Source organism: Eretmochelys imbricata, chromosome 21 (assembly GCF_965152235.1).
Source record: "Eretmochelys imbricata isolate rEreImb1 chromosome 21, rEreImb1.hap1, whole genome shotgun sequence".
NCBI lineage: Eukaryota > Metazoa > Chordata > Testudines > Cheloniidae > Eretmochelys > Eretmochelys imbricata.
In genome coordinates this window covers 11798311-11813215 of record NC_135592.1, presented here as the reverse complement: position 1 = coordinate 11813215, position 14905 = coordinate 11798311, and the positions used below count along the sequence as shown (strand labels likewise).

The following is a 14905-nucleotide window of genomic DNA, read 5'->3' as shown; positions in this document are numbered from 1 at the left end:
CTACTGGGCGAGCGGGGGAGAGAACAAAGTGAGGCCATTACCTTTATTTTCTACTTTGAAATCGTCTGGGAGGAGGTTATCTTGCCGGTTCCCTAGAACAAAGGCCAGGAAGGAGAGGATGAGGGCGTCGAGGATCCCAATAATGCAGAGGATGAAGGCCCAGCGCACGGTGCACGCCCCTAGTGTGTATTTGTCAGTTTTGTCCCCGCACATGCGCTTCACTTCATTGGAATCCCAACCATCCGGGTAGATCAGGCAACCTATCATTAGGCCGCCCGCTGCAGGGGGAAAAAACACAGGACGTGGGCACCAGTTGCACGGGGGTAGTGCACTGCCCCCTGGACTGGAGCTGGGAGGAAAGCGCCACCCAAAAAGATTCCTAGATCCTAATTCATCCTTTTTTTTTTTTTTAATGAAGTCATTGTGCCCACTCCCCTTTCCACGAAGGTTCCGCAAGCATAACCGTTCACAGCTCAAAGTGGATCTTCTGTGAGCCTCTTCTCCTGGAACCTAATCATCCGTTAGCATCATGCAGCACCTCAGGCGGTGCTCCTGGATGTTGACGGTGCAGGATCTGGCTCGGAATAGAACCAGCCCTGTCTGTTACGTGCCCATGACTACGAACCACCAACCCCAAGAGCGAGCTGCGGGCTAAATGGACATCACCGAACAGCTCACTGCTGAATAAACTACAGAACATCCCTTTCAACTGCTCTGTGCCTTATTCTCCGCGGCTGGTGAAATGGAGAGGAAAGTTGCCTCTGTAAAGCAGTTTCTTGGCTGAAAAATACTCTACAAAGCTGTTTCTACATTCTAGCATCAATACCAGACCCACCCTTGAAGGCTGAGTTGTGCTAAATGATGAATTTATTAACATGGTTTAGCTCTGGTCTCCAACTCAGGCAGCTACAGGTAGTTCAGCCTCTTACCAACCAATCTGATTAGTTCCTCCCCCCAAACCATCTTCCCATAATAACCAGGTTGCACTTTTCTATTGTAAACCTCAAAGTGCTCCACTCAGGTGGGTATTTATCCTTCCAGTCAGAGAAGTGAGGCACTGAGGTAGGAAGAGAGAGAGAATCAAAAGCTCGAGGACTAAAATGCATCGTGAGGCGCAAGTGGGTTAACGCCCCACAGTTGTAGTTTTGCATCCAGTGCACGGTGTTGGTGTGATCCCACTTTCCTGGAGCCTAGTTATATGGGAGCAAGGGCAGGTCTAAAGAGAAAAGTTACCCAAGTGCAGCTAGAACAGTACCGTTAAAGGGGTACAACATCCACCCCACACCCCCGTGTGTATGAAGTTATAGCAATATACAGGTGTCGTTTATTTCCACAGCGGGAGGCGAATAAGCTACAGTAGTGCAAACTACCTTTCTAGCAGTGTAACTATCCACAGTTGGGGTTGTCCCAGTGTAACTATTTTGGTTACCCACACAGTCAGACTGGTACCAAACCCGTGAGGCCAGGAGCATAACGCTATTTGCAACAGGAAATGCTTCTGCAAAACCTCCCAGTAACTTGGTCGCCTTGGCAATGCCCTTCCGTTCCGGCATGAATATGCAACAGCATCCTGTCAAAGGCACCATCTCCCTCCCTAGGAATTGTCCCCTCCTAATGGCTTAAAACAGATTTTCAGTGGATTTGTTTGGGCTGGAGGAACTTGTCTTACCCTTTGGTTAACCAGTGTTCGGCTAACCTCTGTCTAGGTGTATTTTATTGCAGCCCAAGGGATTGACCCCCAGGTTAATTTTGAAATGGGTTCACTTGGAATCCCCCATGGTCAACTCCTTTTGTAAACAGCCTACCGCTGGGAGTGTACGCGACCCAGTGGTCTGATCCGTTCCTGGTCCTGAGCTGCTTTCGTTTGTGTGCCATGTCTGCACCGTAAGACACCCGTTCCTGCTGCTAACTAGAGCAAATGCAGCAGTGGCTTCGTTTTCCTTTTCGGCCGGGTAGCTTGTCTGCCGAAGTCACAAAGGGGCTTTGGCTGCTGAGTATGGTCTAGACTCTCTCTGAAGAGTCATTATAGGTGACTCTTGGGTGGTAGCCCTCGGAGGAGGATGCCTGGGGTCCTAGTCCCAGTTTGCCACTGGCTGATTGTAAAGAAGTGGTTGGGGGGAGTTGTGGAGTTTAATTTTTCATACTAATGTTTGTATGATGTCTAGCACCGTGTGTGGGCTCCTGGCATCAAGTGATGAATATTTTGAGAGGAAAGGCAGGCAGTGGGGACGCTGACCTCAGTGCCCACATGAAGGACTCCTTGTATTCTTCCCCACTAGTTCCTTGTGTGCCACCCTCCTATCTGTGTCTATTTCAGGGGCTCCCTGCCATTCCCTATGCCAGGGGCTCTTTCTGTCTCCTATGTCCCCATCCCATACAACTGTCTCCCCTTCTCCTCTGCTCCGGGGCTTTGCACAGACAAACCGGGAAATGCTATCCAACCAAGAGCAGGGCCACGCCAGCTTGGCCTGACAGGCAGCAAAGGCTTGTTACTATTATGTGAGACAGGGATTGTCACGTTTGGCCAAAGGTATTGGCCAGTTGCCCACAAGAGGACTTAACAAGGGCCTTGCCATGGTTAAATTAACCAATAGGCGTTGTAGGCATTTCAGATTCCGAGCAGGGATTCTCTTTTCAGATGTGTGTGCCTAACACAATGATTGATTTGGAGCTCCTAAGCTACCCTAATACAAATACCACTGCAATGAGTTCTTCAAAATGTCCACATACAGCTCACACCAAAAGCTTTACAAAGCAACTTTCTGAGCAGATTGAAAGAGACTTCAATCTGCTCTTCACTCTCCCTCCCCCCCAACTCTCTGGGTCGGGGCCAATATGTTTATACAATATCTAGCACAAGGGGACGGACAGCCTATAGTGCAAATGTTATATCCATTGCAAATCCACATCGTATATAACTTCAATGCACATCCTTCTGCCAGAAACATGCACTTCCCTCGTACGCTACAGGACCGTTCCTGGGCCAAGAGCTTTGGAATGAGAAACTGTTTCTCTCCATGGCACACGCCCTCTCTCCAGAGACATGCAGCTAATGGTTCCCTGAAGTCGCTGTGCGCTCGTAGTTACTGTACTTTGCTATGCTGTTTAAATTCTCTGATGCATCAGGTGACAGCAGGTTAGCAGCAGCACCATCCATCCCTCTTGCTATTCAGTGGTGTAAAGATGCTGCGGTTGCCCTCCCCCTACTCACACACACCCCCCTTCCCTGAAGCCTCCATGTCTCTCTGTCACTGGGATCACTGTAGGCCAGAGAACATTCTCAGGATGGTGGATAGCTGCTGCCTGGCAACGGTTTGCTGAGGGTTTTTTCAAAGGCTTGTGGGAGGACAGTAGTAAGGGCATTTGTGCATCTTACTGGCTCTCCATAAGCCATCTCTTTTCATTTAGAAACTGTGCCTTCCGGTACACTTAATTACCTTCCCCTGCAGCTCAGTGTGGAGGAGGAGGGGGATGGGCGGGGAAGCTTTAAAGGAATACCTACATCTTGGGCTGAGATGTGATCCTGATACAAATAAAATAGAGGCTCCGCCCCACCCTTTATGCCCCTGCCCCACCTGCACCTAAACTAACTGGCTGCCTGGTGCCTGCTCAGTCTGAAAGTAAGAACGGCCATACTGGGTCAGACCAATTGTCCATCTGGCCCAGGGTCCTGTCTCTGACAGCAGCCAATGCCAGATGCTTCAGAGGGCCTAAACAGAACAGGGCACTTAGCAAGTGATCCATTGTTCAGTCCCAGGTTCTGGCACTCGGACGCTCAGGGACACCCAGAGCACCGGGTTGCATACCTGACCATCTTGGCTAATAGCCATTGATTGACCTATCCTCCATAAACTTATCTAATTCTGTTTTGAACCCAGTTTTTCTTTTGGTTGTCACAATGTCCCCTGGCAATGAGTTCCACAAGTTGACTGTGCGTTGTGTGAAGTACTTCCTTATGTTTGTTTTAAACCTGTTTCCTATAATTTCATTGGGTGACTCCTGGTTCATGTGTTCTGCGAATGGGTAAATAACACTTCCCTAGTCACTTTCTCCACACCAGCCTTGGTTTTATAGACTGCTATCCTATCCCAGCCTCAGCTGTCTCTTTTCCAAGCTGAACGGTCCCAGTCTTTTAAATATCTCCTTATACAGAAATTATTCCATACCCCTAATCATTTTTGTTGCCCTGTTCTGTACCTTTTCCAATTCTAATATATCTTTTTTGAGATGGGGTGACTAGAACTGCATGCAGTATTCAAGGTGTGGGCGTACTATGGATTTAAGTGCCATGATGATATTTACTGTCTTATTATCAATCACTTTCCTAATGTCTCCTAACCTTCTGTTTAGCTTTTTTGACTGCTGCTGCATACTGAGCAGATGTTTTCAGAGAATAATCCACGATGATTCCAAGATCTCTTGAGTGGTAATAGCTAATTTAGACCCCAACATTCTGTATGTACAGTAGGGATTATGTTTTCCACTGTGCATTACTTTGCACTTATCAACATTGAATTACTGGGCTGGCTGATGGTGTCAGGGCTGTGAGCCACAGCAGAATACCATTTAAGGCACCCAGAGTTGCAGGGCAAGGGTGACACAACTCCTTACTGGTCTGGTTGAAACCCTAAGTGTCAACAAACCGTTAGAGTCTGTAGCAGAGTCACAGAATTGAACCCCCATCACCTGAGTCTCAGCTTTAACCCAGAGAATCCTTCCTCTCAGCCCATCAGTTGCCACTGGAACCTTTTATCGCCGCTGGTGTCCCTTCCACGACCCCCACCAGCTTTGAGATGTGATAGAGAAATCAGAGAGAAGCTACAGGCTCTGTCCATGGTGCTAACACAATCTGCTGCGGGCGTGTAGAGCCCCTGACATGAGGCCGGCCAGCCATGCCTCCAGGGCTGATCAGCGGAGCTAGGACTGCAGGTTAGACTGGCGGCTACTGGACTGCTAGACCCAGATTGTGACTCAGTCAACAGAGACAACAGAGGCTGGTGAAAGGCTGAGGTGGCTTGGAGGCAGGTGTATGTTTCAGGAAAACTAAGACTGTGTGAGATGGAAGGATGGCTGTGTGGTTAAAGCACTCGGGCAATCTCGGTTCAATTCCCATCCTGTCAAAAGACTGCCTATGTGCCTTGGGCAAATCACATAGCCCAAGATTGTCCAAACTGCCAAGTTCATTTGGGTGCCTAACCTGAGACATCTAAAAAAGACCCTGGTTTTCAGTAAGTGCAGAGCCCCCCACCCTCTGACAACCAGACCCCTTAAAAGTGTCTCATGTTGGGCACCTAAAACCACTCATCACTTTTGAAAATCTTGGCCTTAATCTCTGTGTTCCTCAGTTTGCGATCTGTAAAATGGGGATAGTCATGTCTGGTCTACTTCCATTGTGATCTCCTCAGCACCGGGAGTCTCTCGCGGTCTGCTTGCGCAGCGGTCGGGGCCTCTGTGACCTCCTTTTGTACAAGGAATATAAGAGTCTTTGCGGCTGTGGAACAGTCTACCGTGGGACTTGGTGCACCTGCATGGTTTGCAGTATTGAAAACTAGAGTGGGCAAAGCCCTAAACATATCGACTCTCAAGAACAGTTCAGCACAGGCCAGGGCGAGGGTGGTGTGGGTTGGACTGGACAATATCATGGCTTCCTTGGCATGGATGAGTTTGGTTGCCTTTGTCTAAAGACACCCCCCACTCACCCCCCGCAGGAAGGAAATCTGGCGGTGTGTTTGAAACATGTGTTCCCTAGGAAAGCACAGGCCTGGCTGCAGGGCCGCTGCCTCTCTGGGGCAGGTTGCATTGTCCATTTGCTAGCAGCCAGATCATGCACAGCCTGAAACCCTTCCTTCACCATGGGATTTCCAATGTCCAAACCCAAATCCTCCATCAGTGCCCCCAGCTCCAGCACACTAATGCCCTAGCCCTTCTTGAAGAGAGTTAAAAGCCAAGGCATCCCAGCCTGGCTGTCCTCTATTTGTTTTACCTTAACTGGCATGGGCAGGTAATAGCTTTTAGCCTCCATATTTCATCTTTGATGGTATGTAAGAGGAAGGTGGCTGGCTGTCAGTCATATCCGAAGCCCTCCTTTACCCTAATCAGATAAAGGCTTTATTTTATTAAGGAGATTGAACTCTCTCGCCATGTTTCTCTCTATTATTAATCTGCCATGTGTCACTGAACAGAGCACAGCTCCTAACCCTTCCCTCTCTGATCTGTCTGCCTCCAAAGGGAAAAGATGGGGAGAAAGGACTAAGACTTCACTGCTTTCTTTAGAAAACCAAGTTCCTTCCCATATGCTGCATTGTTTCCCTATGTGTCATGCTAACAGCAGAAGCAAAGATATAAGAAATTGCTACTCAAATCCTCTGGGGCAGGAAACCTTTGGTTATTCAGGTTCCTTGGACTTTTGAACTGCTTCCAAGCCTCTTATCTTAATCTTTGAGTTTGTTTCCTTTAGACCAGTTGGAATTAGCTGATACCTTAAGGGCTAAAGTCTGCCCTGCTGCAATTCCATTGCCTGCAGGGCCTTTCCACCAGTGCTGAAGCTGGCCCGGCTTTCTCTATCTCCGTGGCATTTTCACCACTAGCAAGGCTCCCCGCCTGCTGAGCCAAGCAGGAACTGGAACAGGATGCTGCTTTCCTCTTTGACATCAATATTTCAGGAGGCTGGGGATGATAGGATTGGATTTCAGCAGCTTCTCATTGCAACAGGGAAAGCACACAGCCTTCACCATGCCCCTTGCCTCTGAGGACTAGCAGCGCTGGCAGGGTTTAATTAATGGTAATTCCACCCAGGAAACCCCAGGCTAAGCTGAATGGGTTGGGTAGCCTGGAAAGTTGTTATCCTTCTGTCCCAAGTGTTACGGTAAGATGCATGCCCTACTTTCTGATGTGCTGGGTAAACAAAAGGAGCACTGACCAACAGTGGCTGTAAATTGCCTCGCCATATTAGTCTGCTCATGCTTATCAGCTCCCTGACCTGGCATCTGCTTGGCCTGTAGTGGCTGCAACCTGAGTTCATTAGGTGGATAATTTTATGTCCAATAATGCTTGCCTTACCACAAGCCAATCAAGTCCCATACCTCAGGGCATCAGGTGCCTGCTATAGCAGTTGGGAGGGAATTCCCCCCCCAACCCCCCGCACAGAACTGCACCTCTTGCTGGGTGCCTACGGGCTTTGCTTCATATGCCTCTAAAGCATCACCTACTGGCTTCTGCAGAGGGTGGAGAGGCTTAGTGGACTAACAGTCTGAGCTAATATGGCAAATCTTGACCTCGTGTCCCATTTTAACTCATGCTCCTCATTTGTTCTCTGCAAGTCAGGAACCAATTACAGGGCATGAGTTTTAGAGGCAGGGAACCACCCCACCTCCAATGGCAGAGGGGGCGGTGAGAGAGGCGGGTGCTCTGGGCCTCAGACCCACATTTGTTCCTGGCTTTCTCACCTGTTTGTTTAACTGGAAGGGATTTTGTCCTTCCTCTCTAAGTAGCACAGGAAAACTGCACACATGCATGTTTGCTTCACCCAGCATCTTTCAGTCCAGACTGGCCTGGCCTTGCAAGCTGACGTTTCTCTGAGCTGGCTCCTACCTTACAGAACTAAACTTTGGGCAGAAGGGGCTAGTGGAAAAGTGCCCTGCTCCAGGGGAGGCCCCACTGAAATCAATAGGGGAGTTCATGTAGGATGGGGCTTCTCATGATGAGTAAAGTATTCGAATGTGGCCCTTTATATCTGCCTCAAGTAAAGCTAGATCCAGCTAAACGTTTAGAGGGGAGATGGCTCTGACTGAGCAGTTCTCCCCTTCATGCTTCAGCAAGTGCAGCTACTGCACCAGCAAGAGCATTGCTTACCTAGGTGCAATGAGTCTAACAGGTCTGAGCTCGCTTCCCTAGGGCCTGGTTTCCATGTTGCAAAACCGCTCTCACATTTGGCCCTAAATGGCACCTTTATTGGTAATGTGGCCTAGCAGATGGAGCACTGAATTGGAACTCCGGCGACCTGGCGCTGGCCTGCTGGGTGACTTGGGGCAAGTCACACCACTGGTCTGTGCCTCAGTTTCCCCATTTGTAAAATAGGGGTGATGCTACTGACCTCCTTTGCGAAGCACTTTGAGATCCACCAATGAAAAGTGCCCTGGAAGAGCTAGGTATTACTATTGTTACTGGCCGTCTCAGCAGAGACCCCCATGAGTGTGTGGCTCAGTAAGATGATAAACTATCTTCTTCCCCTGGGACGTCACCCTGCCAGGGCAGGGATGAGGCACAAAGGCAGATGGGGATCTCAAATACCTGAACGGGCCTGTTTTGTGGCCGGGGAGGAGATCAGGTTCTAATTCTGTCCCTCTAGCTCCTTTCACCAGCATTAAATTGACCCAAATTGTAGAAGAAAAAATACAGAGTAAGTTTCTCTGTTCGGTCTGCAGTTGCCAGCCTTTTATATTGCTTCCCCCAGCTCTGGGAATGTCCTGATCTCAGATGGGCCCTGCAGAGGCTGTGGTAACACAAACAGTAAGGAGGTGGCCCTCGGCCACGGGTGCATTTTTGCCCCTGGGACGGGGTTGGGCTGTACCCCCTGGAGCTACTCACCTGCCGCCAGCTGCATCCAGGCACAGATGTTGTAGACGGTGGCTGAATTGCAGAAGAAGAACAGGCTGAAGCAGAGGATGCAGCCGATGATGAGGAAGGTGGAGATGCCCACGAAGAACATGGCCGTTTTGAAGGCACTGGAGGGGATGGTGCCAAAGTCCAGGGGGCTGCCCTTGCAGATGAGCTCGCCGGTCAGGGCGTTGCCAATGCAGTAGGAGAAGAGGCCGAAGTAGCCCGCCTGCGGGGTGTTGATGCTGTCACCGATCCAGTAGGGTTGGATGAAGCTCACCACTATGACGATGGCGAAGCAGAGGGTGAAGAGCGCCCACAGCACCCCCATGGCCCGGGCATTCCGCACGTAGTTGGTGTGGTAGATCCGGGCTGCTTCCTGGGCTGGCAGCATCCTCCCCATGGCGCGGCTGGGTGGGCTGCTTCTGAGCTGGCCCAGGGCTGGGAGCGTGGGGCCGGGGGCTCCCTGGCTGGGGGGGGCTGCCTCCTGGTGGGCACCCAGGGAAGTCAGTGAGGGGGGAGGGTGCCCTGCACCTGCACCCCCCGACCTAGGGGGCGGCTCTGGGCCCAGAGCCCCGTGTTCAGGACCCAGCTCTGGCGAGCAAGCTCCGTGTCCAGATTCTCGGCTGCAGCCCCAGTCCGGCCGGGGATGGGCTGCCCGGCTCCCAGCTGCGCTCCCGGGGGACCAGCCGCTTTGCCCCGGCTCCTCCCAGCCCCGTGTCTCCCGGCGCCGCTGCCTCCGCCCCCGCGCCCGCCCCCTTCGTCCTCCGGCAGCGGGCTCGGCCCCCTGCGCCTCCGCGGGGCCCCTGCGCGCCCCGCGCCCCCTGGCCCGGCGCCTCCTGCGCGCTGCGCTCCGGGAGCGCGATTCAGCACCGCGGAGAGCTCCCGCTGGGGAGCCGCCCGGCCCGGCCTGCGCAAAGGGGCAGGGCGCGGCGGATCCTCGCCCTGGGGTGGGGGGAAGCTGCCCTGGGGGGGAGCCCTGCCCGTCACTGGCGCCCCCTCCCCTCCGATCGCGCCCTTGTAAGCCCGCGGGTGGGGGTGGGGGGCTGGATGGAGAGATCTAGGGTGAGCACAAGCCAAGGAGCCATGGCGCATGGCCCTGCCCCCTCCTACCCCCAGGTGCCTGCGGCCCCCCCCCGCCGCAGCCAAGCCCCCACCTCCCAGACACGCTCTTCCTCCGACCATCGTCCACTGCACATCAGCTGGGGGCCCCGCCCCTGTCCTAGCAACCAATCAGGGACTAGCCCCTGGATGGGGGCAGGGGGCTGTGCCTAGAACAAGGGCCAGGAAAGGTGGGGAACCAGCCAACCAGCTCTGGGGCTTGTGGGGGGAAGGGACAACGTGGTTACAGGGCCAGGTCTTCAGCGGGGGGGGGGGAAATCACGGCAGCTCCATTGACGTTAATGGTTCATTTAGCCCTACAGAGAAGCACCCTTTTTATACAGGGGTGCTGGAACAATCTGTATAGTGGGGGTGCTGAGAGCCACTGAACTAAACTGTAAACCCTGGACATGATGGAAACCACTTCAAGCCCGGGGGGGGGGGTGGCAGCCCCCCAATTCCAGCCCCTGTGTTTTGATGTTTTAGTTCTGGGGAAAGTGCTGGATTGACCATCCCGGATGGGGAAGTCCTGTTTATTCGCAGATCAGATACAATGCAGGCACCGCCAGTGAGTTTTCTCCTTCTCACTCAGCCTAGCTGCTCCTTACGTAGCTGTACCTATGCTGGCAATTCGGGGGGAAATCTTCGCCCCCTTGCCCTAGCTCAGTGCTGCTATCACTTCACAGGCCACGGCAAATGGCGGAGGCAGGATAAGTGCCTGTCTCATCTAACCCTGCTCTGTGGCTGCTGCCGGGGCAGAGCAGCATTGTTGTTTGTTTATTTATTCGTCTTGCCATACGCATAGGTGCCATAGTCATCGTGTCAGGTGCTGTACAAACCTACAACAAAAGGACAGTCCAGGCCCCAAGGGACCTACAATCTGAGTGCAGTGCAACACACAGCGAGATTTCCCAACTCCGTTGTTGCTTTCCTGGGAGGAGGGACTTAATCGATACCTCGGCGCAAGCTTTCAATATTGTCTGAACTCCTTTAAAAGGAAGAACTTTATTAACACCCCAGTGTGAGGTGGGAGGAAATATTTGGCTGTCTACCTCATTTAGAAGGGATAATTGCATGGGCTGTAATATATACTGCTTACTGTATTTTTCACTCCATGCATCTCATGAAGTGGGTTTTAGCCCACAAAAGCTTATGCCCAGATAAATGGGTTAGTCTTTAAGTGCCACAAGGACTCCGCGTTGTTTTTACTGTTATCTGAGAAGATTGCACTGATCAGAAGAGTTTTCAGAGGACGGGGAAGAGAGTGACACCAGAAATGAGTCTGACCCCACAGGGATTGCCTTTCTGGTTTTCCAAGGGCACTGCCGCTACCAGGAGCAGGATGTGTTGACTCTGACAGCCGAGGTAAGTGTTGGGATGGTGCTGAATTATTATGAATGGCTGTGATTGAGATGAATGGAGTAAGGCTTGGTGCGTCTGAATTTGCTCAAGGATTCTGGGAGCAGGGTTCTCTCAGCATCAGATAGTACGCTGAAATTGCACCTGAATGCTGATGTAACTATGGATAATGAATGGTTAACCAGAGGCTCTGTGTGTGTGTATTTTAGCTGACACTTTGATCACGGTTAAGGCTACGTTTTAGTCATGGGTATTTTTAGTAAAAGTCATGGACAGGTCACGGGCAGTAAACAAAAATTCAAGGCCCGTGACCTGTCCATGACTTGTACTATATACCACTAACTAAAACTTGCCCTGGAGGGGGGAGGGCGCACAGGTGCTCTGGGGGGTGCAGTCGAGAGGTGCTGCAGGTGGTGGGAGGGTGGGCTAGGAACCCTGCTAGTCTTTGGGGGGAGGCAGGCAGCAGCATGTGGCCCAGGACCCTTGCCGGTGCTGGGGGATGGGGGGGAGGCAGCGGTGCGCAGCCTGGGCCCCCAGCTGGTGTTGGGGGGGCGGGTTGGCGGGGCTGGCAGGCTCCCTACCTGGCTCTGACCAGCAAGTCCCTGCAGCTCCTAGCAGGAGGGAATGTCAGGGGGGCTCCACGCACTGCTCCAGCCACAAGCACTTGCTCCGCAGCTCCCATTGGCCAGGAACCACAGCCAATGGGAGCTGCGGGGACGGTGCCTGCAGGCAGGGGCAGTATGCAGAGTCCCCTGACCCCTCCGCCTAGGAGATCCAGGGACATGCGGACTGCTTCCAAGAGCCCCCCCTCAATGTAAGCACTGCCCCACACCCCAAACCCCTGCCCCAGGCCTCAGCCCCCGCCCACACCCAAACTGCTGCTGCCCGGCCAAAGGGTATATTTCAGGGGCATGTAACTCCTTTGAGAGGGAGGGGTAAAATTACTAATAATATCGTATGTGCAGTGTCAGTTCCCCAATTAATATCTTAAGAAGCCTGTGACCCTGTAGGATGGGGTCTCAGGGTAGCCAACACCCTGCTATATGCGGGATTTTTGTGGGACTTTTGGACCAGAGGGCCTTAGGGTAGCCAAAACCTTGCTCTGGGGGACATTTTGACAGACCAAGTACTTGAGAAGAGAAGAGAAGACAAGAGAAGGTCTCCATCAAGGACCAGTAGCTATACCTGCTTTGTTTGCCAATCAGGGTACTGTGTAGGGCCAATGTAGTTCCTGAGGGTTTATGCCTGGGGAACTGAGGCTTATTAAGAAGACTTATTGTATAACCTTTTACTGCTTGTGTGATTCTTTCTCAAATTGATTGCTGTGCATTGAACAAATTGTATCTGAATTTTCACTGGTACCGGTAACAATCTGCCCAGCTGAGGGCCATTAAAGATCCGTTTCAACAGTAAGGACAATAAAAAGGGGGGCTGGAGAAACTCACCTGCTGCTTACCATCTGTTATCACCCAGGATGGCTAATAAAAAGGCTGCAAACTGAAAGGGTAGCAAACGAGTTAATCATTGTTCAAAGCAGACGGAGTGTAACAGGTGTGAAACTTGCGCCGGTCCCAGAGCTGGGTTCCTTTTATCATCCAGTCAACCTGAGTCACTGAAATATATTTTAAAGCAAATATATCCAAGAACAGGTGCTGTTTGCCGGATCCTTCTCGAGGCTAAATGCTGCCAAGTGTTTATTAGTAACGCTGTGGAGTTCTAGCAGACACTTTACTGGAGCGCAAGATACAACTGGACTGGCTGAGGAGAGAAGGTGGGCTGGATATTTACAGGTTTTTGTCACAGTGCCCTGGCTAATTTGTATTCAGATGCTACACTCTTTTAGATGTATCTGGCTTTACTGGAGAAATAAGTTTCCTCGCTCCCTTGTGGCACATTGTTTGGCACTGAAGTGGTTAAGTGGACTAGATTTACTGATACAGGTTTGCAAAGCAGCAGAATCTCCTTTCATTTTATTATTGTATCCCTTTAAAATGAGCTAATAAGGGAGAGAGGATTGTCCAGTGCTTAGATCATGGGACTGGGCGCCTGGAGTTCTGGATTCTGTTCCCAGCTTGGCCACCAAAGTCACCGTGTACAAGTCACTTTAGCTCTTCGTGACTTGGATTCCCCTTCTGTAAAATGGGGTGACAGTGCTTCCCTAACTCCCTGGCCTGAATTCACTACTGGTGGTAAAGCGTGCTAAGGTCCTCGGAAGAGAGGTGCGATATAACGGCAGAGCAAAATAGAGTCAATGCAGCAAAACTGCTCAGACCATCTCATAAGTCTTCGAGCTCTTTACAAATATTAATTAAGCCTAAGCAATTGGGCCAAGGTGACTCGAGTCCAGGAATACAGCCCACAAGCAATGACTCCCAGTGGTCTAACCACGAGACAGCATTCCCACTTTTCAGAGGAGGACTCATTGGATAGCAATGGTAGCATCTGGAATTCATTCTGTGGTGTTAAATTGTCTCTTTTCTGGTGAAACCTTTGGGTTCTATTTGTATTAGCTCATGTGGGCCCTTTGCCTATTTCTTCAGGCTATGGAGCAAGTGTGGCTTGGTCACTTATGTGTATGTTTTGCTTAGCTCACTTGCCTTCTTTCTCATGCCAGTGAATATGAAAGTGGAAGTCTGGAAAATGTAATGCTCCCTGTGGAATGACCTAAAGAATGCAAATATATGGAGGTGGGCCCTGATCTGAACTCTAAGTCCAAATTCCATATATATATCAAGGGCTGGATCAAAGCCATGACTCCCCCAAAAGCTTGGGAAGATCTTAAGTGCCAATCCTGGAAAATCTGATCTCCTATTTCCATGTAGTAGATTTCATTTCTTGATCTCTCTGTTAAAAAAACAACAACAACAACAACAAAACCCAACTGTACAAAGATCTGTTTGATGGAGATATGACCAGCTTTTGATTCTGTTAACAAAAGATTTTCCCTTTGTCATCAGAAAAATTTGCCAAATTTCCCCCAAATATTCCAATATTTGGATCATGGCTAGAGCAGAAGGTCCTTGCTTAAATTCAAACAAAAATAATTACAATGGCGAGTCTAACTAGGAAAAGGCAACTTAACTCCCTAGTAAAATCTTTCTTTTAATTCCCTTTGTTCATAGACCAAAATGTGTTGTCATGGGGTGGGCTCCCTGTCTGTACTGATGGTCCTGGTTCAGTGAGATGATTTTCATTGGTTCTCTGCATTCTCAGCTCCCAGACAGAACAGTGCTGGCTCATCAGAACCCAACAGGGTGAGATCATTCCCCGCTTTGTGCTTGCCATAAGCTTGCTGACGTAGCCTGTGAAGGACATGCAGGTGCACTGAATAATCTCCAGAGCCTTTGAGAATGATCAGAAAGACCCCAGAACAAACCAGGTGTTTCTTAGCCGGTACAGGAACCTCGAGGATAAGATAACAGCAGAGAAATGCTCTGATCCTGCACGCCCCACTGTGGCAAAACTCCCATTAACTTTAGTGGGTTTTGTGCCCAAGCAAGGACTTCAGTAACAGGCTCTAAGTCCTTGTACGGTATAAGGAGGCTTTACCAAGTGGGGGCGGTGAACTACACAGGCAAATTCGGATTAAGATTGCCTGCAAAAAGACTGCAGGACTGGGGCCTGCCTTTGTTACTCTTGATTCTACTCTTCTATTTCCACCTTCAATATTTCAGACCATGAGAGAATTCGTGGTCTGGTTTGGCCTTAACAACAGAGGGAGGTGTGCTTATCTGATTGGGAGAAGGCTGGTGACGTGGTGGCAGACCTGCTTTATAGCCCTGGGACACTGCTGCGCACCTATTCCTGCCCTGAAAGCCCCAGACGGGTTCTTTGGCTGCCCTCAGGCCAG

The 14905-nt window shown here is 50.8% G+C and overlaps 1 protein-coding gene across 1 annotated transcript; it reads right to left on the bottom strand.

Moving 5' to 3' along the window:
- LHFPL5 (LHFPL tetraspan subfamily member 5) lies at positions 1-8998 on the bottom strand. The gene is made up of 2 exons (XM_077839578.1): positions 8587-8998; positions 1-278 (listed from the first exon to the last, which is right to left on the bottom strand). Exons 1-2 carry the CDS (start codon positions 8996-8998, stop codon positions 1-3), a joined length of 690 nt encoding a protein of 229 aa, XP_077695704.1.
- Between the last annotated feature and the right edge of the window lie 5907 nt (positions 8999-14905).